Raw genomic sequence first — 25,332 nt, forward strand, 5'->3', positions numbered from 1 at the left:
TATGCACACAGAGTTGGACGATGGGAAATGATATTTATGTTCTGGATGTTTTAGATTTTAAAGAGACCGACGAAAAGGGTGGTGATCAGTATGGATTTCGACCATCTAGTAATTGTTATTTTTATTTTATTATTTTGATTTATTATATTCATTTCGATTTCATCAGTATTAATTTTAGTATTTATTGTTGTAGCCATATGAGAAGATTCAGACGTGTCTACCTCTATTGCAATATGAATATATGCTCAAGCCTCAAAAGACTACCCATATGGGTTGCCCCAAATGTCACAGCCAAAAGATTGCAATATTTGATTTGTAATTTTGTAATGTTGATACAATGTCTCTTAGACACTTTTTTGTTTGTAATTTTGTAATTGTTTAGACTTTCCATTACATCATTCCAAGAATCTCATCAACAAATCCCAAAAAAATCGAAGTTGAGAGAACTTGAAACGCCACAAATGGATGGAGGAAGAGAATGATGACAATAGAAGAAGAATCCAGTCAACAAATCTTAAATAGACGGATGGCATCAAAGAGAGAGAGCTGAGAGGGAGATGAGAGAATATGTGAGAGAGAGAAAACGACACACTGAGGAAGTGAGGGGAAGGGGGTATTGGGGGATTAGGGTTTCAGCCTTAGCTCAAAACGATGACGTTTAGTGTATTAAATTAAATAGCATCACTTTATATATTTTTTTCAAAACCGTGGGTATAAAACGATGCCATTTAATCGCTTAAGTGAATGTTGTTTTATTTAAGACATACATATATATATATATATATTATATCGGCTGGTTCGGTAGTTTGAACTTGGTTCAGACTAGGACTAAACTGGTTAACGTCGATTTCTTGTATTTTCTACCATTGGCCAACCGGTTCTCCACTGGTTCTGGTACAACCCTAGTTTTTTAATCACTTAAGATCAGTCCGTCAGTTCCTGTACGGCCATAGTTTTTTATAGTAGGATGAATTTAATTTTTATTAAAATTATGGGAAGTAAAACATTTGGTGTATTAAACCAAAGAGCGTCACTTCATATATATTTTTTTAAAACCTTGTGTATAAAACAACGTTATTTAATCACTTAAGTAAAACGGCATCTTTTTACTTAAGATATATATATATATATATATATATATTATATTGGCCGATTCGACAATTTGAACCTGGCTCAGACTAGAACTGAACTGGCTGACATTGGTTTCTTATATTTCCTACTGCCGGCCGATCAGTTCTCCACCAATTCTGTGCAGCCCTAATTTTTTTAATCACTTAAAGTCAATCTCGTCGGTTCCTATACAATCCTAGTTTTTTTTTTATAGTAGGATGAATTTAATTTTTATTAAAATTATGGGAAGTAAAAAATTTCTCGGTTTGGATTCAAGAATCACTCTAACTAATCTCATCTCATCTTATCATTACAATTTTCCTAAATTCTCATACAAAATATAATAAATAATTTAATTTTTTCAAATAATAAAATAATAATATTAAAAAATAATATTCTAAGAATATTTTATTCAACTAATCTAAAACTGTTTCAACTCATCTCATTTCTATATCCAAACCGCACCTAATCCCCGCAAGCTCTTATACTCCCATCTTGACAGTTTTCCTACTATAGTCTACAACATTACACTCCTTTTTGTTGCACTCTTCTTAGAGCATCCTATTGGCTTGGCCGAATGAGAAAATTAGCTAAAATTTATAAAATTGATGTCAAAAAATTTCACATTAGATTGAACAAATCTAAAATAATGTAGATTTTTTCTATAATGGTTGGCCAAAAATGGAGAATTATAATTGATTCACTCCAAGCAAACATTAAAATACTAAATTTTCACTCCAAGCAAACATTAAAATATTAGTTTCTCACTCCAAGCAAAAATACTATTTGGTTTATAATTAAGAAATTTAGATAGAAATTTAGATGAGGTTAATCAAATATTTTTTATTATTAGCATTAAATGACTTTTGAAAATATGATTTTTTAATATTAATTTAATTAGAATATAATTATTATTAACATTTACTTAGTAGAGTTACAAAATGTGATAAAAATAAATTAAATAAAAAAATTACTAAATTGATAATATTTTATTATTATATAAAGAGTGAATGAATAATTCAATGTGAATATTGAATTTAAATAGAATAGATAAATGTAAAAAGTATAATATTGATTAAATTTTGAAGATTAATTTAACCAAGCTAATGGAGATGCTTTTAATTATGTTGACTCTTTTCTTGACACGTAATCTATCAAGAAAACTCAGGATTTGACTATTAATTTGGCCCAATCTCCTATTTTTTCTCATTTGTTTTCCTTTTTTTTTAACCATTTATTTTCCTTTTTATTGCACTGTTTGTATGATTGTAATGGGATTATTATCAAGGCTCTCCTCATCTATTCTCTTAATTATTGTAATTTTTCTTTAAAAAATAATAATTCTATTTAAAATTTTTTATACCACATATTATTTATGTGATATAATTTAATTTAAAAAATAAATTTTAAAATTTAAATTTTACGAATCAAATTATGTTACGTGAATAATATTTATTTGAGGTAAAAGTTTTCAAATGATGCTGGTTACTAGCCTTGCAAATCTTGTTTAAAGTTGGGTACCCAGGTTGACAAATGAGAAGGCAACAACAAACATAAACGTTGGAGACAAAGGCCGTTGCAAAATCTCTGGGGTAGGATTTGTCTCCCTCCTCCGTCTTAATCTTACTCTGGTGGTTCAAATTCAAAAACCAGCCAAATCAAGAGATAAATCATTCATAGCATTATCGGCCTGATTAAGTAATACAATAAAGTTTTGAGATTCATCCAAATCATAAAATCCACTGATACGAAACATTTGAAGGAAAAACTAGACGTTAGGAAAAGCTTCTAATTATATCCCAAACCTGGGCCCAACTCTCCTCCAAAACGTTCAACCTGTGTCCCAGAAAGAACTGGAAATGAAATAAAAGCGGATGCTTTTGAAAGCGAACCGAAGACCCACGCACGCGCACGCAAGCACAGAAAGGAGAAGCTTTTTCCTGCAAAATCCAATCCAGCGTGGAATTGGAGCCTGTCGTTCAGATTTAAAGCGCATTTTGCATAGACAGAAAGCAGCATTGAGAAAGAGTTTAGATTTTACTGTGGTGTTCTTTGTTTAGTGCGAGTGCGAAGATATGGGTGAGTCTGCCACGTGCCTTGTGAGGTCGTTCTCTCATCCTTCTCATGCTTCTAGTGAAGCCAAAGAGGTCAGTGTGTGAAATTGCGTTCTTTAAAGTTTCTGTATTTTGGACTCTTGGGCGGTGTTCAGAACTTCAGATAATGGATTGTAGTGACGTAACCTATTTTTAGTTTTTTGGTTATGGTTTGTTTGGGTGTTGTGGAAACGTGGGAAAATGAGAGAACATCTGAACATCGGGAACTTGTAACGGCTTGAGGTTAATATAGCTGTCAAAGAACTCAAGTTTCTTGTTTTTCTCTTCTTTTTTCTTTTTTCTTTTTTCTTTTTCATGTATATCAATTTTATCTATAGCTTTTGATAGGCTTTTTGATGAAATCGGCCAGGATAACCAGGCTATCATAGATTTTCACGAATGAAGCATTTGATAGGCTTTTTTATGAAATGCATATCAATTTTCATCTATAGCTTTTCATTTGCAATCAGCATCTCATGGCTTTTCTCTGAAAAAAAATCATGAGCCTATGTTCTCCCGTATCACATACAGAAGCAGGCGATTGATGGGGTTCTAAATGTCATTGGTATCTATCATTTTCCCCTCTAGAACAAGGTTTAAGTTGCTCTGCAAATATACTTGTATGTTTTAGCACTTCATGAGAATACTAATTAAGTTTAATTGCAGCGTGACCCATTTCGTGCTCTAGGGGAATCGATCTCGTTTGGGAGGTTTATGTCCGAATCCTTGGCCTGGGAGAAACGTTCAACCTTCTCTCACAATCCATACTTGGAAGAAGTGGAGAAGTTTTCTAAGCCAGGTTCTGTTGCTCAGAAAAAAGCTTATTTTGAAGCTCATTACAAGAAAAAGGCTGCAGAGAGAGCGGCAGCATTGCTTGAGGAAGCAAATACAACCGCTTGTATTGTCTTTGAGTCAGAAAGTATGGACAAACTTCATGATGATTCGTTCATGGATTTGGCATTGGTGAAAGCAGACAGCCTCAAGGCCATCGATGAACCACATGGGGATGATACCCCTAATACAGCAGTAGGTTATTCTGTCTATGCGAATGGGGATAATCCTAATGTTGGAGTATTGGAAACTAAGAAGGTGGAAGCAGCTGATGCTGTAACCCAAGAAGGCATTAATCTGGTTGAAATTTCAGACCAAACTGAAAAAGTTGAAGACTACCAGAAGATTGTGGCCTCCCAAAAAGAGAAGAAACTCGATAAGGTTCTTGGGTTATATCTTGTTTGTCATTTCTTGATATATCAACTCTGTCCGTTATTTATACTGCCCATCTATCACTTTCTTATTTATGCTGCAGGATGCTGTCTACAAGGAGATTCTCCCTTCACCAAGCAAGAAAAGACAAGGGAATTTTTCTCAGAAGTTGTCAACCAAAAGTAGAGCATCCAAGCTCCCAGTCTCTCCTTCCGAACAAATGATTTCTATGCAATCCATAAATGAAAATTATACATCTGAGAATAGCAAGAAGGTGGCAGGAGACCTGGTTGACAAAAAGAGAAGTTTAAAATCACTTCACATGTCAATCAATTTGGCTTCACGCACCTGCAAAACCAGTAAAACTACAACTCCAGTTTCTCAAAAGGTGCGAAGCAAGAGAACTGATGCAACTTTGTTCAACACATTTGGACATGATAGTTCAATTTCCGTACGAACTATGACTAGCGTATGTAGTCTACTGCTTGCATTTGTATAACTTATTGGTCATTCATCTCGTTTCCTATTGTGCACACATGCACACAATGCACACGTCTGAGTTTATTTGGACTAGGAAAGCTCTGTTAACATACCTGAGAAGAGTTTCCTTTACACACTTCAGGCATCTGTTAATAAGTTAATGAAGGAACGTTCAGTAAAGCCCCAGTCAGAAGATCGAAGGTATTTTGCTGCCTGAATCTCAAATAGTTTAAAACTCTTTTCCATCTTGACCCATGCATAGAAGGACTCTGCTTCTTACACTGACGTGATTATATCTGTGAATCACAGCACTAGAACACTACTCAGCAATTCAGTTTCTGCAGGAATAACAGAGGATCGGAAAGGGCAGTCCCTCCCTATTGAGTAAGCAGTTTGACTGCCTTGATCACATTAATGGTTCATGTTTCTGCAGACATTATATTACTTCCTTAGTTAGTCTTGCTTTTGCTACTTTTCTCTTAGGACCTACTTATTTGACCAAATTGATGCTTTGCATAATGTATATCAAGCACCGTTTTATTGAACATATGTATTTCACCATTTTTGTCTCTGAATGAGTTCCTTTGGATTTTGATAAAGTTGGAATCTCAGCACCTAACCTTTTTCACCGACCATAAAATCCAGCGAACAAAAATGTGAACCTTTTTTGGTAAGTTAAATGGTGAGCTTTCACATGCAGCAGATTGCATTATCCTATGCCTGCACTCAATTATATATGGTAGAACTTCCAGTTGTGCACTTCTTTCCTGATGTCATATTTACAGAGACTGTGCAAATGAAACTTTCAAATTGTCTCCTACAAATACTACATTGGATATCATGGTTATATTTGACAAAACCAAATAATCAATTGGCAGACGAGAATTCCTTTTGCAAATAGGGCCTAAAGTATATGCTTTCTATGTTAGGAACAACGCTGTAACACATTCATTAGGAAACTCGTAGACTGTTCTCATAATTTTTTTTTTCTGGCAGCTGCTCAAATTCTTCAAGTGTCAGTAGAAGCAAAGCACGATCTCCTACTATATCTTTTCCCTTCACTTTCAGGAGTCAAGAAAGAGCAGCAAAGCGTAAAGAGGCAAGATTAATACTATCGTTTTTGTTGACTCATAATTTCATGATCTAGCATTGTGGCAATACTCACATAATTTTTTCTATTGCTATTCCAGTTCTTTCAAAAGCTAGAAGAACAAATAAACACCAAGGAGGCCGAAAAATGGAAGCAACAGACAATGCCTAAGGTTGACTTCATAACCCATAGTATTAACTAGTTGGCGTGGATGGATAAGGATCCTCTCCATTTCTATTGTAATGGAAGTATCATTTAGTGCAAACCATGAGGTATTTTGCTCTAAAGGGATATATCCATTTCAGTTGAAATGGAAAGAATCCCATTCTGGTATGGATTCCCTACAGAAATAATTTATAAATAAATAAAATGAAGCTACCCTGTGTCTTTTAGTGGCTAATATCAGAATGCATAACTGGAGACGAGTTCAAAGCATATTACACATAGCTTTGGGGTCATTTTGTTTCTCAATTATTGAACACACCTACAACTAGCATTTGTTTCCTACTTTCTGCAGGAAAAGGCTCATTTTGACATTAAAAAATTGCGACAGACCACCGAATTCAAAGCCAAACTGCATGAAGATTCAAATCATGGATCACAATCTCCAAGTAGTCCCCTGAAGAAGGTATCTGTATCTATTTGACTTGGTTCTCTATGATGTCTAATTGTCTATAGCGTGTTAAAAGCATGCATTTCATATGCTAGAACTGTTAGGAATATTCTAACAGTAAATGTCTCTTGAGTAATGTAGAAAGCTTCTCCTATGAGTTTATTTCAAGGTGCTATGCAACTGCAAAAATTTGAACTTTCTCTGTAGACACCCTCCTCAAATGCTTTCTTTAATATTTCAATCTTGTCATGTACTAATTATTTTTCCTTCCCTTCTATTCTAGTGAGAGCGTAGAGGCCAAATTTTGTGGGTGTTGATATCAGTTTTTGTTTGGTGTTCATTCATCAGATCATTTGAAAAAAAATTAAAGATACTGATTATTCATGTTTTGCAGAGTCCAAGAACAAAGCCTCAATCACTGAAACTCGGAAGAAACCCAGTTCAGAGCAAAGTTCAGGACTCAAGCTCTCGACCTCCTCTTAAGCCTTCAGGCAGAAATGTACACTCTAACCAAGTGATGGAAAAAGTTGATCAAAGCACAAGTCGTTCTATCATTTCACTAACAAAGAAGAAGGCGCGTGAGAATGCTTCTCCCAATATTCAGCATTAAGTGTCTAAGAAGATAGTAGATTGCTTCATGTAATCGCGAGGTGTCGACTACAGTATTGGAATTCCGATTGATCCATGCAGGTGAGGGCTTGAGCCATTCTTGTAATTATTCATAATATAGAGATAGTATTGTGATGGCAATGGGATTGCCCCGAGGAAAAATAATAATAAGATTCATTTTTATTCATTTTTTTGGTGTGTTGAGAGTTTCTTTTAACACCTGAGAAGTCAAATTTTGTGAGCTGTGTAGGCAGACATATAGAAGAACTCATGCGAGAAAATAATCTATATACACATATCTAAGAATCTACAGTAAAAGGTTGAACCTTGTGCCTATATTTGGGTAGAGCAGCCAGAACCATCTTACATTCACCCCAAGCATATCTTTTTGTGTCTGTATTGCCAATAAGTCTGCAACAGAATCACCCCCTCTGTATTCTAGTTTATCCTATTTAAATCAAGCAACTTGCCCTTCGAAATCCTGAGACGAGTATGCCAGAATGGGATCTGTTATGTACATTGCACTCCCTGCAATTGAACGGTATGATTATTCTAGTAGAATTGCAGAGACCAAAAGCCATGTCATTTATGAAAACTCAAATCAGCTGTCTAAAATGGCAGGACTAATTATCTACTTTTGTACAGATGAAAACCATTTTTCCAGTCCAATGAATTTGCATAGATTAATGATGTTTTGAGGCGAGCACATATTGCCCCAAAGATGGCGCCATTGGCATGCATGTTTTTCTACATACATATAGAACACTCCCAATTCATGTCCCATGTTGTGAACTGAACTTCAACAAGCAAACTTATTAGGATAAAAGTTTGAAACCACTCCTTTTATACAAGTTACATAGCCAGGAAAAGAATTTCCCAATTCTAGAAGTCGGAAGTGCTCCACTTTTGTTTGCCTAAGAAGAAAGAGCAAAGGATCCACTCTTCAGGCTATGTTCAAAAGTTGAGAGCGCGGTCATGCTATAAATAGACCTTGATCGAAAATGGAATACTCTGTTGGGTCAAGGGGACACTCGTAGTCAGAAGTCGGTGTGTCATGCCAGTGGACTGGAATTTCGGCAAGGAAGCTTGGATCATTGCATTCAGTAAACTCTAGGTTTGGGAGTCCAAAATACTTGTTATGAAAATCACCTTGCAGTAAACAAGCTGTCTCATTGAATGGCGCCAAAGTTGAGTCACTTGCTTTCAGGTTTCTTTGGGAATAATCGAAGTCAGTAATGCAACTCAGGTTGAAGCCCTGTGGTTTCATGCTTGATACTGCTGTGGAAACGGGCTCATAAGATTGATGATTCACCACCATGTGGCTCTTGGATTGAACAGGAAAACATTCAATTGCACATTTCTTTGGACTGACATGGCTCACACGATTGCTCTGGTACTCGGCATACAAGGGTTCATTTTTTATAGGACCACTTACGTCTCTTGCAGTCAAAGAAAGTCCGGAAGAAACGGATGGGACTGGATGTAGTTTATCGATTTTGACGTGATGTTCTGGAGCACATGGTGGCAGCTGGCTAAAGCCATCCTCCAACTGAAGAAGCGGCTTATGTTCTCGTTTGAGTTCAATTTTAGGAGCTTCACTCCAAATGCGACAGTCAAATGCTTCATAGTTTACTTCTGAGCCCAGTGATGCAAAAGAATGATCGAAGCTCATCTGTGAACTCGTCTCCTGAGGATCAGGATTATCAGCATTCAAGGTTTTTTTGGTATCTGGCATGTGCTCTGAGAAAATTCCCTTCAGATCCCCTTCTTGGATTTTGACATCCACATCCTGACCAAATAATTTATGTGCAGAAAATTGGTACCTACCGTTAGCAACGTCATTTTGGTTCGTGTTGATTGAACTCTGAGGGCCAAAACTTCCAGCAGGATCCTTCAAATGCATATCAGAGTGCTTTATCCCACCAAAAGAAGCTTTTAAATCACTTTCTTTCTGCAATCTACTCAAGTAGAGGCGGTACTTCTGCACAAGCAAATATTGTCATATGAGGACCCGCATTACGCTCAAACAGAAAAATCATTATTTGATCTGTTCACCACATTATTCTCTCTTATTTTGACTATCATCTACTAAGAGAAGAGTTTGTGTGTTTGATTCAATAAGGGGTCTGTGGTTGTTGCAGTGCGAGAGGTGGGAGGGTTGCTATGGTTTATGTGAAATTAAGAACAAAGATGCCTTAAAATTGCAGGTTTGGTGAAACTGAATCGATCACTCTTGATTTCAGCATATGAAAAATTAAGAGTCCGAACATTTGAAAGTATAAATGAAAAGAGATGAAACTTTTATTTTCTACGGGTTTATTCACATCAATATATATATATATATATATATATATATATATATTTAAGATATATATATGTATATCAGTGTCAATAAATGTTTTCATCACATACACCATTAAATTAGCAATTCCTTGGTAGGATCAAGACTAAAAAGAGCGAGTTATTTACCTGCAAGTGACTAGCAACATTTTCTCTAGTGAGCCAAGGCACATTCATCAAATCGAGTATCTTTTTGGGGCCAACTTCTGCCAAACAGACACTATATGTCATGGCTCTGTTGAAGCAAGGATATAGATGGCAGCTATATGATTCGAGGACCACATAAAGACAAAGAACTAGTATCAAGCCAAACTTAATGTTGCTTTAGTTTTTACCTTTTTTTATACAAAAACAAACGGTAAAACTTGAAATTTATACTGTACTTACTATCAAAACCAATCTGATTTACAGCCTTGACAAATTTCTGGTGCAGATCTACTGACCAAACAACTCTATGTTTCTTTGCAGAAGAATGATCACCAAAGTCTTTCTCATCATGTTTGTTGTCAAAATCTTTTCTTTTCTTGACTGAGGTCATATCTTCTCCACAAAACATGTGCCCATCATCAGATAGATCTGATCCATTTCTTGATATTTGGATACCTTCAAAACTTTCATGACCCTCAATATCCCTTATTTCAAGTATTTTTTTTCTGAAGACATGCTGCCATATATTTCGGAGTTCTTTCATCCTTATTGGCTTCAGGAGATAATCACAGGCTCCATGCTGAACACCTTTCATCACCCTGCCTGTCTCTCCATCAACAGACATCACTGTGCAGGTTCATAAATTGCAACTCATCAGAGGCAGGAATGGCAGTAAATGTGAATATAAAGCAAAAAGATTTTTAGAATGTTAGGCAAAAGTTTCACATAGTAGGGGCAGATAACTAACTAATGACAGGCAGATCCATTTCCAGTCCAACGTGCTCGAGAAGCTTAAAACCATCCATGTCGGGCATGTTGACATCACTGATTACGATGTCATACCCGTCTTTCCTTTCACGCAGCAAGTTCAGAGCATCTCTTGCCAAACCACACGTAGTCACTGATGAAAAAAAAAACAGCAAAACCAGAAGTCGTCAGAGTCATTTCAAATATTTGGTGCTGCCATCCTGTTGTTGATTGATCAGCTGAATACATAGTCATAAAAGAAGAGTCATCCTATGCAATAAAATTTATTCAAACTACAATTGGCAGTTTAAGTTGAATATACAAAGCCGCTGAACCTTTTCTTAGATCAAGTCTATAAATTATGCTTGCCAATCAGGCGACACCCCCAGACTCCAAAATGGAAGTCTGGAGTTCGAAACCCCCCTCCCCCATGTATATATAAAAAAAAAAAAAGTCTATAAATTATGCTTCAATTTTTTGAGATCAACCTTTTCCATGCAAAATAAAATCACTTGCTATCTTGTTTCTCCTTTCATTCATGAGAAAGAAGATAAGATAAGAAACAGTTTCCATATGATTAAAGGGAATGAAGAAAGATACACTCCACGAGTAACAACTTAAAAGGGGTTTTACAAGAGAACTAAAATAGAGTTTTTACAGCAGAGTAATACATTATTGAACAATACAAAAAATATAGAAATGGGAATGCGAAACCAGAAAGACTTCTGAAAATTGATCATGTAGAGAAGTTATAATATTGGTTTTGCAGAACATAAAAGAGATAGCTTATGAGTTTTAACTTCATATTAGAAGTTCTGATCGTGTCTGATAATTGACAAAGATCCAGACAGCACTGATTGATGTAAAAGAGAAAATGTTGATCTTTTGGCTAGCATTACAAGCTTGTTTTCCAGAACTACATTCTTTCCACTAACAGTGATAATTAGCCTTCATAGTGCCTATTAAATTCTTCATCACATATTGGACTGTCTTTTGTGGGTGCTTTGTTTTACTATGTTTAATAGGTAAATACTATTAAGGCTGCATTTAACTGACCTCAAATTTTCACAAGCTTGCTCAAGGAATATGGTTTTACTCACGTGTGACTTGTCAAGATCAAGCTTGAAATCTTAACTTCAAATTTACCTCTTTAATGACAAGCATCAACAAAAGGCGTGCTAAACTCGACAGCAGATCTTTTGCACTGCAACTAATATAGATAAGAATTATATAAGTACCCTATCACAGGCACAAGAGCCCTTTTTATCTGCATACACCACCTTTCAGAAAGTTCTCTGAACCGAAAAAAAGGAAAAATTATGACCAACGGCGCTCTATTCCTTCCGTTATAAGTGAACAAGACCAACTCAGAAATAGTATCTTCTCAATTATCCTATAGAAAAACAATATCTAACTTGAATTTCTCTACTTTTGTATTCAGAGCAATTACCTCTAAATGCCGGGACGACTGTGCACTAAATAAAAGTCTAGCTAATACAGTTCGTCTAAGTCTTCATCCCAGCAGGTCCATAAAACATACAGTCATCTGAACTCAGCAAATCGCGAAATACTCATGACAAAATAGGGTTAGAGACGCAGCGTACAAATAACTCTGATAGATTTGAGAATCAATTTTCATCGACGGAACTAACAAATTTCACTTATAATGACTACAGTAACAGCTTGAATTCACAAAAACAAAATCAAAAGCATCCTTAAATCTCTCCATTTCTATGTCAAAGACATACAGCCTTTAGACCTATATATAAAATAATAAGCAATGAATTTAACATGCTGTTCTAATACTGTCGAGAACATACAGACAATAACAGAACACATGAAGAAAATGAAACATACCCAGGAACCATTATACTTCAAATTAAACCGTAATTTGAGAAACCCACCTCCTAATCAACAAGCTTTGGGAGAAGAAACCAGATAAGCCACGAAGTGCCATGGTAAAAGAAACGCAGAGAATATTTAGCAACACAGTGAACAGTGTTAAAGCAAGTGGGTACATACCCTCGTAGGAGCACTTCTTGAGCATCTTTTCGAGGATTTTGAGCCATGTCGGATCGTCATCAACGACGAGAACGCGAAGACCAGCTGGGAACGAATCGTTCCGAGGAGAAGAGAAGCCGTTCTCCATGAAGAAGAAGCTGAAAATTCAGATTGAAGTGAACGGGGGGAGATTGAAGCAAGGGGGGAAGAAGAGACTGGAAGCTCTCTGGAAGACAAAACCGATGACAAAGGATCAAATGTCCCCCGACAGTTATAGAAATATATAAATGGCTTTTTTTTTTCTTTTTTTCTTTTTTTTTGGGTTCGAAAGGAAGGACGAGAGAAAGAGAGAGAGAGAGAGAGCACCAACGGATATTGGCGCCGGCTAGCTAACGGTCACTGTGGCGCACGTTAGCCTTTTGAACCTTTCGGTTTGGGCCTCTCTGTTTTCCAAAACAAAAATAAAAGAAAATCGCAAAGAAATTGGAAAGGGAGAAAGAGTGGGAAAGGGAGAGAGAAGCTATGAGAAATTGTGAAAGGGTGGATGGAATATTGATTAACAAAAGTGATACAGAAACGAACCCAAAAACTGGATAAAACGCAGACTCTCACATGTTTTGCATTTCACTATTCATTGCATTGAACAGTGCAAACTTCAATTAATAGTGTAAAATATACGAGGGTTCGTGTTTTACCTAATTTTTTGATCCGTTTGTGTAGCATCACACATTGATTAATTAGACTAAAAATAATAGAATGAGAATATAATATATAAATTTTAAATAATACTTCTCATCAGTTACTATTCACTACTTCACACTCCATACTCTATAAAAAAATTAAAAAAAAAAACTATCAAGTATAAAGTGTAGAGGTGAATAGTGACTGATGTATAACAAAACATATAAATTTTAGGGTGCTCATGAATGAGAAAATCTATTTATAAGTATTATTTTTAACACACCTAACACACTACTGATATGGAAAGCTTCCACGTCAACTATCTTAAGGGTACGTTTGGAAACTAAACCAATCTCAACTCATCTCAAAATTGTACAAGCCTTTTTAACCTGTCATTGGTCATTTTTGCACATTCTTGGTGAGCAGTCAAACAAGAGGGTAACCACCATTCAGTGTTCACCAATGAGTGTCAATTTTGAAATGAACGTTTTGTTAGATGGGGTTAATCCAAGGAAGAAGATGGAGCAAAAACAAGGTCGGATGCATATAAAAGGGCTCTCTTCCTATCCTTTGGGTTTATTTTATTGAGCACCATATTCATATCCGTCAATTTCTATGTCCCTTCCACCTTCACCATGAGCTTTGATTTGAATACATTTGAGTGTGTATGTGTGTGTCGACAACTACTTTCTAAGTATTTCTTCGATTTCATCCACAAACTGAGAGTAAAAACAATTAGGATCCAGTTGTAACTCCGTACATGTTGGGGATGATTCCTTCTCTCAGAATCGGAATCAACCCTATACATTTAAAACAAATTGAGCTAAGATTATTTAGTAATTAATACAAAACCATTTTTAGGGATTTGATTAGATTGATCGAAGTTAGTTCATCTTGGACTTAGGGGTGTAATCAGTCTGGTTTGGTTTGGGGAGGTGTCCATCATTTTTGCCAGACCGGACCGTTAGCTATCAGTCTGATTCCAACATTTTATTAAATAATTTAATTAATTTAATACAAAATAATTAAATTAATAAAATTAATATTAGTGATATCTAGTTCTCTATTCTCCCTCCAAATAAGAATACTAAATAATTTTTTTGTATATATGATCAATGATTATCCCTTAAATAGAAATTACATAATTAACTTATACAACTACTATATAAAATAATATATTATATATATATATATAAATATTTATATATATATTCGGTCAATCTCGATTCGGTCCGGTCTAAAAAAACCACACCACGAGACTGACAAATTAGACTATCGGTCCGATCGGTTTTTCTAGTCCAGGCCGATTGTCTTACACCCTTACTTGGACTAGTTTCGGAAAATAATGATTTTTTTAAAATTGAGAGAGTCAATTCAATCCTCCATTTTAAAGTAACGAGTAAAACTCAATGTTTGTTTAAGTAATTTTATAATATGATAGAAGTATCACGTTATCTATATTCTAAAGCTACTTATTCATGAGAACTCATGTCAAGTTTACATACAAATCTTATATAAGAAAGTTTACATATTGTTGTAACTTAATATAATACGTTAAATCTATTTTACAATAAAAATAATTTTACAATCTGATAGTTCACGTTAAACTATGTTAGTATAACTTTTTTTTATAATATTTGAGGTTAGATTTTGAATTGTTAGCATAAGCCTAAATATTATATGTTTTATTTTGGAAAAGATATATTATTATTATAAATAAATTCTTAAATAATAGAGTGAGAATATCACTTCACCTGTACTCTGGAGTGTAAATCGGTTGGTCTGGTTCGGGGGGTGATGTCCATCATTTTCCTCAGACCGGACCAGACTGAACATCTATTAGGTCCGGTTCAATTATTTTTTATTTTTTTTCTTTTTTTTTAAAAATAAATTAATAACAAATTATTTAAATTATCAAATTAAAATTAAATGAATTATTAATATAGATTATGTAACTAACTCATTAAAAAAATAATTAATTATAATTATATCGGTGATGTTAATTGTTAATTGTTAATTTGTTACTAACTTAGAGTATGTCAATGTATTATGATAGTTAATGCAAAATGAGCTACATTAAACTCTTTACATTTTGTATATGAAGTATAAATAATTGAATTATCCATAGATTTTCGTGCATACATGCTTTATATTTACTTGCAACTTAAGTATTTTACAAAAAAATTTATCTAATAACTTTAATTAGACCATAAATGTAGATGTTAGTAATTAGTTTATGGTGAATTGGTAATAAGTTAATTGATAATATACATTAGTTAATTAATAGAATATTAATTTGTAATTACATATTTAAAATTTTATATTATAAATAGTGATAGATTAGATGAAAATTACATAATTAATTATATAATTATTATATAAATAATATATATAATATACTTTTATTTATTTATTTTACTATTTAGTCGGTCTAGTCCAGTTTACCACCCCACTCCAAGACCTGATCGAAAACTTTCAGTCTTCTATTTCATAGGTCTCAATCACGGTTCGATTCGATCCAGACCAAACCAATTGGTCTGATCGGTTTTTTCAATCTGGGTCGGCCAACTTTCGGCACTGCTTATACCGTTAAACTACTCAATAATGAAATATAAAACGCTTTTTCACTTACCCCAAAGAGGAAGATAAACAATTTGGCAAGTTCTTGACTTGGTGCAAAGGCACGTGGAATGCATTTGAGAGACAAGGGGAAAAGTTGTGTCAAGAGGTGTATTTTGTTGGATAAATCCAAAAGCAGAAGAAGTTGAAGAGGAATTAGGTTTCAATTAGTAAAAAGACACAACATCATAATTACCTTCTTACCTCTTTTGACTTCTTGCTATGTTGAACCAATGAGTGTGTGACAAGTGTTGAAGCTCACTGCACCACGACAGTACCTTAACAAAATTAAAGTAAGAGAAAGTGGAGGAGCAGAAAACCTTTTATTTTATTTTATTATTTTATTTTTATTTGATGTGGTTGATGCCCAATAATTGGCATAGTCTAGTCTAATGCATATAGTATGTACTTTGGGGACTGAAATTCCATCCAATAATTATATATAAGTGCAATTTGGTATACGACCAAAAGATCATCCAACCCTGAGGAAAACGATCGATATCATCTCTCTTTCCTTCTTCCTTGTCAACTTGTATTTGGACTCGTTAAAATATAAATAAATAAAATGAGTGGTACAATATTTATTAAAAATTTAACATATATTTTTCTAAAATTTCACGTAGACGGTAATAAATATTGTAAGACGTACTTTATGTTTCTATCTATCACCTAATTAAATCTCTCAATTTTAAATAAGAAAATGAGATAATATTAATACAGGTGATGGATATGAATAATACATATTATATATGAACAACTGTAAAATATTATAGGACTTATTTTATATGTATATCTCTCTTTCTCTGGAGACCTTAAATTCTTGTTGAAATTGAGACAATGATCTTGATCTGAATGAGAAATGTGAATGATACAAGTTCTTCGTCGAACTTCTATTCTGATATCATATTATTAAATAGAGTTGGCATTCAATCACAAGGACAGAACAATGCAGCAAGATATATACTTTCGATCCGAAACTTTCACCAGCTAGCCTTGCACAATTCAGTTTGTAAGTCTTAACATCATCAACACGAGAGATCCCATTAGACCAAAAAAAAAAAAAAATCAGTAATTCCCATGACATCATTTGACTCAAGTTTTTGGTGTTGATCTTCAAATGAGACTTAATACATATAGGGAAATTAAGAACCCTAACATGCATGCATGCATGGGATCGATGCAAGACGATTCGAGCAAACTACTTTCAAATATTAAAAGATTAATATATATATATATATTATAATGATTCGTGTAAGTAAAGAATAGCAAAAAGTAAAAAAACAATTACTTTGGAAATGAAAGTTTTATATATGACCTTATGGAATTATTATTAATTAGTAGTATTATTGGAATCAAGTGCGCATGCGTGCGTGCGTGCCTGAAATAAATAGCATAAATCAGACAATAATATTAATCATGTAGGAGGGGGAACCAATCATAATGAATAAATGAATCCACAAAAGCCCAAAGCCAAGATAAAGATTGATGATGAGGGAGAGCTAGCTAGCTTGAGGCCGCCATCCATGCATACTGCCTTTAATTTGCTCCATAATATTGATGATCATGACAAAGAATTCTCTAATAAGTCGGCATCTTCTTGAATTCCTATAGCTTTCTAAAGAATGAATTCTATGTGCTAATGATTGGTTAATAATTATGTTTAATGACCAACGAGAGCAAGTTCCCAGATTGCGCACTTCGTGCTGCCTATACAATCTTAATTACCTGACTATTCAATTGGGATGTGATTCAAGCATATATACATGGGACATACCTAACAACAAAGTGATTACATAAAAATAATTTTACAAACTTATGTGAATTGATGTGATTCGTCAGATTGTAAAGTTACTTTTATTATAAAATAGATCTAACGGATCAGATGAAGTCACGTCAATTTGTATGATTATTTTGGTAGAAATGAAGCCATGTAAGTTTGTGGCTATATAAATACTACAGCTAGCTTTGAGCAGACCCTCTCTCTCTCTCTCTCTCTCTCTCTCTCTCTCCTATGTGGATCTAATTCATTTTTCCCTTCTAACTCATTTGTGTATTAAATTTATTGATCATTTCTTATTTTAATGATTGAGTTTGGTACTGACTGTTCAGGTTTTATAACTTTGAGCAAAGAGGGTTTTAGAGGTGTAACCTTTTGAGAGTGGGATAGAGGAGGAGAAGGAGGAACAATTCAAGGGGGGGGGGGGGGGGGGGGGAAAGAACTCAATGGCTCTAAAAGGAAAATTCCCACTAACAAATTCTTTATATCCAAGAGAATTATTTACTTCAAGAGAGACTGAGCATGATTGGTGACTAAAAAATGGGAGGATGAACTTCATGCAACTTCTCTTAAGTGGGGTGTAGCTTTTTATTTGTTTAACTAAAGCTTAGAATATTACTCTTTCTTATGCTTTCCAATGATGCTTCGACTGTTGTTCCAAATCTATTTCATCTCTCTTTCTCTTTCTCTCACTCTTGCTTTTTTTTTTTTTTTTTTTCAAAACATTGTTTCTTTTAATGTGTTCTTCACAAAGTCTTATACCTTGCTTGAATTTGTTAGATAATTCATTTTGATAATTTGTCCTTCTTTCTAAGGTCTCGTCAATGGAATTAAGATTTAGGGATAGCAATATGTGACATGACCCATGAACCTAATACGAACACGATATGAAATTAGCAGGTTTGGATTTGATGTTAACGAGTTCGGGTCAAAACGGGTTGACCCATTAAGAGATGATTTATAAACGGGTCAACCTATTTAACACAAAACCAACTCGTTTTAACCCGTTTTGAATTTATTTCAAAATTAAAATTTTATTATTGTTAAGTTGTAACATTGGTATTTCTCAGTATGCTTATGTTTTTATTATTTTTATTGTTGAGATTGCAATTTTAGATCTATGCTCATATTTGTTATTATATGATTTGTAATATTGGTTTTATTATATGTTAAAATTTAAAAAAATATTGATATATATTCTTTTAAGATATTGTGGTTATTAATAAATATAGATTTTAACTTTTATGTGAAATTATGTTAATCAGGTCAAATAAGTTATGCATTTTAGTTCAACCCATTTATATGAAATACACAAGTTTAAATGAGTTATGTCGTGTTAACATATTTCTAATTAATTATTAAATTGGTCAAAACGGGTGACACGACACGACCCATTATCTAAATGGGTTGGGTTAGGGTTTGAAATTTTGATAGGTTTAGCTTAACAGGTTGGGTTTAGGTTGACCTATATAGTCGAATGTTCATGACTTGATACAACACGAACACAACCCAAAAAAAAGATTTGCCACCCTACTAAGATTTGGATATTTAAGATTTTCTCTCTTGAAGTTATAACAATATTGTTTTCGAATTAGATGATGCAGATCTGATTATGTCACTGTTAAAATATAATATAAATAATAAAATCTACATTTTTTTACAAATTTAAACTTTTGAAACAAGTGATGATTTTACATAGTATTAAAACAGAGGTCATGAGTCCAAACCCTAACTCTACACTTCAACACATTAACTAAATGTTGCACCTGCTGGACTCACTTATTGAGGAATAGTCTAGTCCACACTTAAGGGAACATTTTACATATTGGGCCAACTTATTGAGGGGAATTTAGACCACACCTGAGGAAAAGTGTTAAGATATAATATAAATAATAAAATCTATATCTTCCTATTAATTTAAACTTTTGAAATTTTTAGATTTTTTTATTTTAAGTTTTGCTCACGAAACAACACTAAATGTTTCATCTGATTAAGCAAATGAATAGGTGAGGTGAGATCAATTGTGATAAATAAAAAATAGTAATGCTAATTGTTAGATACAGTCTTAGAATTTACAAACCTCAAGCACTCCCTTTGAAAAAAGTGGGTCCAAAAAAATTGATTTTTTTTAATTTTTTTATGTGAGTCCTAAATTTCTCATATTTTTTTTTTTAAAAAAAAAAGGAGGCGTGCACACTCTAGAACTGTATAAACCATTTACTAATAAAAAAAAAGTTTACTTCATTCATTTATGTTTTAACAAAACATATCCAATAACCAAATTCATTTTTGTGAATAGAACTGGTATATACACAAAGAAATTATACAAAAGTAAATCTACAAATTGATTTGATTTCATGTGATTCGTTAAATCTATTTTATAATTTGATGTATTATATTAAGTCACATTATTTTGTGGTTTACTTTTGTTACTAAAATATTTTCCTTTTGTGAATTAATGGTATATCTTCTAACGTGCATATTTCTTTACTGATGGGCTCAAAGCCCAGTAACCTAGACACTGGGTTTTAAGGACTTTGGTTTCATGAACTAGGGCACAGAGCAGATGGATGGCCCAATTCCCACCTCTTTCCCAAAAAGAACGTAATCCTAACCGAATTGCTCAAAACTCACATCACTCCGGGCAAGAAAACCTTATGTAAGATATAGCCAACCTCAGGGTTTCCTTAAAGATGCATACAAATAAAAGGAAATTCAAGATTATTAAAAAAAAAAAGGAGTTTAGGAAATTGATATTAACAAACAAGCATAGTCTGTTGCTTACAGTTAAGGGGATAATGAGTATAAATCGATGATACAAGGTAGATACAAGTAAATCTCGTCTAAGGTACCCAATAGGTACCGTAACTACCTAATCCATCAAACATCCTTTAGAGTTTGGAGGGTTTGACGAAATTACCAACATGTCCAATGGTTGGGCATGTGCTAAGGTAGGAACAATCTCTGTTACTTTTCATCCTAAATCTTATCATCCAAAGTCATATGTTTATATGATGTTTTAATTGATGAGTAATGCTACTCATCATCCCAACTCTCATCATCTTATGATATAGCATTAGATGATTGAAGACTATTTATTATATTTTACTTGTGAACCTATCATCTAATGTCACATCATGAAATGATAAGAAGATGATGAGAAAATGAATAATAAATAATGAATAGATTTTTTTCTTAATTGATTTCTCCTATCAACCACTTGAAGGGAAATGATTTGTACAATCCTAACAAGTCTCGTGTACTCCTTTTAAAAAAAATAAATAAATATGATATTTTAAAAAAAAATTATTTCTTAATAATAAACTCTATTTTTAAAAAGTAAATGCGTAGAATTTGCACGTCCTGTCAAGGTGAAGAAGAATGGAGACATGAAAGAGTTTGAGATGACTTTTGGAGTTGTTGTGGACCGCCTGACACAGTTCTAATAGATGAGATAGTATATCCAAAGTTCCCATTCCAAGTCATAGGTGAGAACAAATTCTTAAAATATAATTACAGTGGTTTAATTTATATCTTCCATTAAATTTTCTACCTACCAATTGAGCCAATTTATTGAAGGATGGCCTTTGCCTCCTCAGCTCTTCCAGTCATCTTAAAGTTTCAAACTCATTAATTTATTCCAGAAAACCTCTAACAATGCTGCCTGAGATGTTTGGAATAATGTGTTGTTTGGATATAAAATATAGCTTTTCAACTCATCTTATCACATTTAATTATTACAAAATTTTTAAATTCCGACGCAAAATATAATAAACAATTCAACTTTTTTAAATTCAAAAATAAAAATAATATTCTAACTATATTTTATTCAACTTTTAACTTTCATCTTATCTCGTCTCTTTATCCAAACCTCTTCTAAATCAATCATGCCGTACATTTACCATATAAACAATAGCAAGTACGGTATAGAAGAAGAGAAATGATGTGTATACGTCTTAAATAGACAAACTTGCGCAGACCTTTGTAAAAAAGTAGATTAAAAACGTATTAAAAAACTATTATTTTTTAATGGGACTCACCGTTTTACAAAGCACCTGCGTGAGACTTGTCTAGTTAAAACTTATACTTAGCATTACTCCTTAATCGGCCTTTGTGGGAATCCAAGAAGAAAAGGTTTAGTATTACATACATAAATTCTGGCATATGTCGTAATATTATAAGCAGAAACCCACATACTAATTCAATTGTTTGTCATTTACATTCCCAATACTCAGGTCCAAAAAGCTGAGTTGAATGCCAAGCATGCATACATTTATACATTTTTACATTTGGTACTGCCCTAACATACTTGCAGGTGCTTTGTCCATCCTATATATTGTCTAAACTGCTAACTGAGAGATCCCATGAATGTTCAAAGATTCACCTGATTTCAATAGCCTCATTCCAAGTCCATGAGAATGGACATCCAGTGGACCAGTAGTTCTGTTAACTATATACAGCTACCATGGAACAGCTCCTCAAATTGCCATTATATATACGAGAATTAAACTTCACCAGAATTCTATATCAATGAGTAATCAGCATTTCCTTTAGTATGCTACTTCATTCTCTCCCATAAGTCAGAGCATGTAATCATACACGACCAGATGAGTGTCAGGCATACGAAGAGGCAGATTTTCCATATAAAGGTAGAAACGCCTCAAGTTCTCCTTTGCAAGGCTAATGACATCAATCACATCATTGTTGCTAATAAGAACCCATAAATCTTTAGAGTCAACTTGCTTCAGGCTGCCGCGACAAAAAGGGCAGGACTGAGACCGCGCATTCCTGCAATTCAGTCTCAAGCATATTATAACGATAACGAACAAAATAAAACAAAACTTAAGAGAGTAATTTACAGAAAGATTCAACAGTACAGATGGGAGCTGGGGCTACCAGTCATGGAAGCAGCTGTGGCACATAGCATGCCCACAGCCGGGCAATAACATCCTTGTGCAATTTTCCATGCATATCCCGCATTCTTCGTCTCTCTCAAGATCATCATTATCAGAAAGCTTTCTCCTTCCTTCCCCCCTCTTTCTGGTTGAAACTTCTGTGGAATGGCTTGTCACGGTATCATCTGGCAATTCAATAAACTCGCCTTCAAGTTGCCTAAGAGATGGGTATATCACAGCTGCAAGAAATTCACCATCAAATGCATTTAGGAGTTGAAACCAAGAAAGGTGGAGACTATATAATCGAATGGTTGTTAGCAAGAAGCCACAGAAAGAAGAAAAGACCATAAAACTCCCGTAGAGTAGCTTTCCTTTCTTTTGAGGACATCGTTGGCATTCCGTCAACATATACCTGGACAATTATGCAGAGCATCATTTGGATTTCTAAAGTCGGAGCAAGGGAATAAAAGAACACCAATGCAAAGATTAAACATGGAACTGAAAATGAGAAGAAACAGATAACAACCCACCTTGTATATTAGTATCTCGAGAAGCCCTAAGTAACTGGGGAGGGCATCTGTACAACTATAATCCATCCATTCGATCAAATAAAGAAGAAAGGGAGCAAAGGGGCTGTAGGACAATCTGAGCTGGATATAATCTCCACAATAGTCTCTTGGGAGAGCATTTGCCCTGCAGAACCTCACACATTCAATTAATCATCTCTTCATGACCATCTCTTCGGATGCCAAGATCATTAAAGCAAACAATTTCGAGGCAGAAATGAGAAGGAATAAATGACCGCTTTTCGCTACCCACATTGTATAATCTTTGGTTTTTTATGGGGTTTTAGATGGTAGAAATTTCAAGAATGAACTAAAAATGGGCATATATGATATATATAATATATATAATGGTTATAGTCTGCATATAATTAAGGCATTTCTCAGTACAAAGCCCTTATGAAAGCATCCGCAGTAATACGCAAATCCGAAAAACCCCAAATTCATCCCATCTACCATAATTTGACGACAAAACACCATCTAACTACAACAATTGATACAGTTAATTATCTTCACTTGTTCGTAATTAAAAAAATTTAAATTACTTTAATTTTCTGTCCTTATCCATAAAAGAAAATTTGTTATAATTGAGGAACAACTGAATATAATTAACTAGGAAGACAGATATATTTGGAGGAGAACCGGAAGAAACATAATCAAATGATCTCCACTAAAAGGATAACCAAAACGCAAATGGGCTGTACAGTATTTTGAATTGTTGAGAAAAAGGTTCAAGACTTACAGGGTGTTGGCATGTTGTATATCGGCTTCAAGAGTTTTGAGAGATTCTTTGAAACAAGATCTTTTGGACTGTTTCTGCCACATTTGTCTTTCTTTCTATTCCTTGAGTAAAAGATGGAACAAAGAGAAATAATTACAAAAAGACTCGCTTTTTGGGAATGGTTTTGTTCTGGAATGGAATACTGGGGAGGAGAGATTAGATGAAGACTTTTTAAAAGAGAAAAGAGAGAGAGAGAGAGATTGCTTAAGGTTCAAACCTTCCACACTTGAAGAAAAGAAAGGGATACCTTCTCTCTTACATATATCTGTTCATTTCCTTTCATTATTTTTCTCAACTGCAATTTGGGCTTGCCATTATTCCAACTCTGACGTTGTTACTTTGGGCTCAATATAGTTCATCTGCTGTAATTAATGTTGCCCACGAAAAGTACCACTTTCCCATTCAAGCTTTCAAGCGACGAAGCCAACGACAGGAAAAAATAAAAATAAAATAAAATAATAATAATGCTATATATAATCATAAAATAGGAACATATTACGTAATCATTTTAAAAAAAATAAAATTTATTATTAAAAAATTAATTTTTTTCATGTAAATCTCGTATTTTATTATTTTTTTTAAAAAAGATTACGCGATAATTACATAATTCACGATTACAAATATCTTTTCTAAAACAAAAAAACTGTAAAAAAGAAGAAAAAATCTTTTTATTATCTATTTTCTTATCATCCTCTGAGTATCTTATAATGTGATGTTAGATAATAAATTTATAAATAAAATATAAAAATTATCACATTATAAAATGATGAGATAATGATAAAAATTAAGATAATGAGTAAAATTATTAAAAAAAGAAAGGTATGCCAAACGCAAAGCCTAAAACAAGCATACAGCCTTAAAGCAAAGAATTAATTTTGTTATAAAAAGTAAAAATAAAGTTAAATGAACTCAATCCTCTTCATAAAAAAGTCGCATGAAAATAGAAGCAGTGACGCCACTTTATTAAGGTGCGGTTTCGTAGGTTGTTCCGTAGATATGGCGAAAGACACTCGTTCTTTGTCGCACATTGATTGGTACATTGATTCCAAAATTGAATGAAAGCATTAAGATAGTTAAGTAAATCAAGCAAATCAAAAATTTGCTGGCGTCCGAGACTAGTGTAAAGTTTTATAGCATTGTTCGGAGAGGAATCGACTTGGTTAAAATTTTTCTTCTAGATTAAATTATATTACGTAAACAGTTTAATATATATATATTATTTACATCGATTTATAAATAGAATTTTTTTTATTATAAATTGAGAAAATTGTTGTATAGTAGCTTTTAGGGCCTATTTAAGATTGTGATAGGAGTTTTAGCAAAAAAAAAAGAAAAAAAAGAAAAAAGATGTGATAGGAGTCTTAAAAGGATTTTAAATAGGTTGTTTGGGTATTATATATTAAAATAATTTTTAATATTAAATAAGTTAAAAAGTATATTTGAAAAAAAATATTATTTTGATTTTTTTTTCTACAAACGTATTTTTTTAGATAATATGAAACGTAATTTAAATTTTAAAATGAATGTCAATGATCGAAAATATCTATATAACTTTTAGATAATTACAACTTTTAAATTTTTAA

The 25,332-nt window shown here is 33.5% G+C and overlaps 3 protein-coding genes across 5 annotated transcripts; 1 reads left to right on the forward strand and 2 right to left on the reverse strand.

Annotated features, from left to right (window-relative positions):
- The first annotated feature begins 2,844 nt into the window (after nucleotides 1–2,844).
- On the forward strand, nucleotides 2,845–7,385 carry LOC121255920 (protein WVD2-like 7). Of its 2 annotated transcripts, none has more exons than XM_041156475.1 (9): nucleotides 2,845–3,257; nucleotides 3,870–4,415; nucleotides 4,510–4,794; nucleotides 5,029–5,087; nucleotides 5,196–5,270; nucleotides 5,883–5,985; nucleotides 6,077–6,148; nucleotides 6,494–6,604; nucleotides 6,984–7,385. In XM_041156475.1, exons 1-9 carry the CDS (start codon nucleotides 3,186–3,188, stop codon nucleotides 7,197–7,199), a joined length of 1,539 nt encoding a protein of 512 aa, XP_041012409.1. In that variant the 5' UTR covers nucleotides 2,845–3,185; the 3' UTR covers nucleotides 7,200–7,385. The 2 variants fall into 2 exon arrangements, with proteins under 2 accessions (XP_041012409.1, XP_041012408.1); XM_041156474.1 differs by having other exon boundaries at nucleotides 2,848–3,257; nucleotides 4,510–4,875.
- Nucleotides 7,386–7,804: 419 nt separating this feature from the next.
- On the reverse strand, nucleotides 7,805–12,746 carry LOC121255919 (two-component response regulator ARR11-like). 2 transcript variants are annotated; one of them, XM_041156473.1, is made up of 6 exons: nucleotides 12,455–12,746; nucleotides 10,434–10,586; nucleotides 9,926–10,312; nucleotides 9,668–9,744; nucleotides 9,026–9,179; nucleotides 7,805–8,938 (listed from the first exon to the last, which is right to left on the reverse strand). In XM_041156473.1, the coding sequence occupies exons 1-6, from the start codon at nucleotides 12,579–12,581 to the stop codon at nucleotides 8,172–8,174; spliced, it is 1,665 nt and encodes a 554-aa protein (XP_041012407.1). In that variant the 5' UTR covers nucleotides 12,582–12,746; the 3' UTR covers nucleotides 7,805–8,171. The 2 variants fall into 2 exon arrangements, with proteins under 2 accessions (XP_041012407.1, XP_041012406.1); XM_041156472.1 differs by having other exon boundaries at nucleotides 7,805–9,179; nucleotides 12,455–12,740.
- An 8,888-nt stretch (nucleotides 12,747–21,634) lies between these two features.
- LOC121256760 (E3 ubiquitin-protein ligase AIRP2-like) lies at nucleotides 21,635–23,999 on the reverse strand. The gene is made up of 5 exons (XM_041157648.1): nucleotides 23,711–23,999; nucleotides 22,936–23,098; nucleotides 22,751–22,817; nucleotides 22,407–22,644; nucleotides 21,635–22,298 (listed from the first exon to the last, which is right to left on the reverse strand). The coding sequence occupies exons 1-5, from the start codon at nucleotides 23,791–23,793 to the stop codon at nucleotides 22,091–22,093; spliced, it is 759 nt and encodes a 252-aa protein (XP_041013582.1). The 5' UTR covers nucleotides 23,794–23,999; the 3' UTR covers nucleotides 21,635–22,090.
- Between the last annotated feature and the right edge of the window lie 1,333 nt (nucleotides 24,000–25,332).

This window comes from Juglans microcarpa x Juglans regia, chromosome 3D (assembly GCF_004785595.1).
Source record: "Juglans microcarpa x Juglans regia isolate MS1-56 chromosome 3D, Jm3101_v1.0, whole genome shotgun sequence".
Classification (NCBI taxonomy): Eukaryota; Viridiplantae; Streptophyta; class Magnoliopsida; order Fagales; family Juglandaceae; genus Juglans; species Juglans microcarpa x Juglans regia.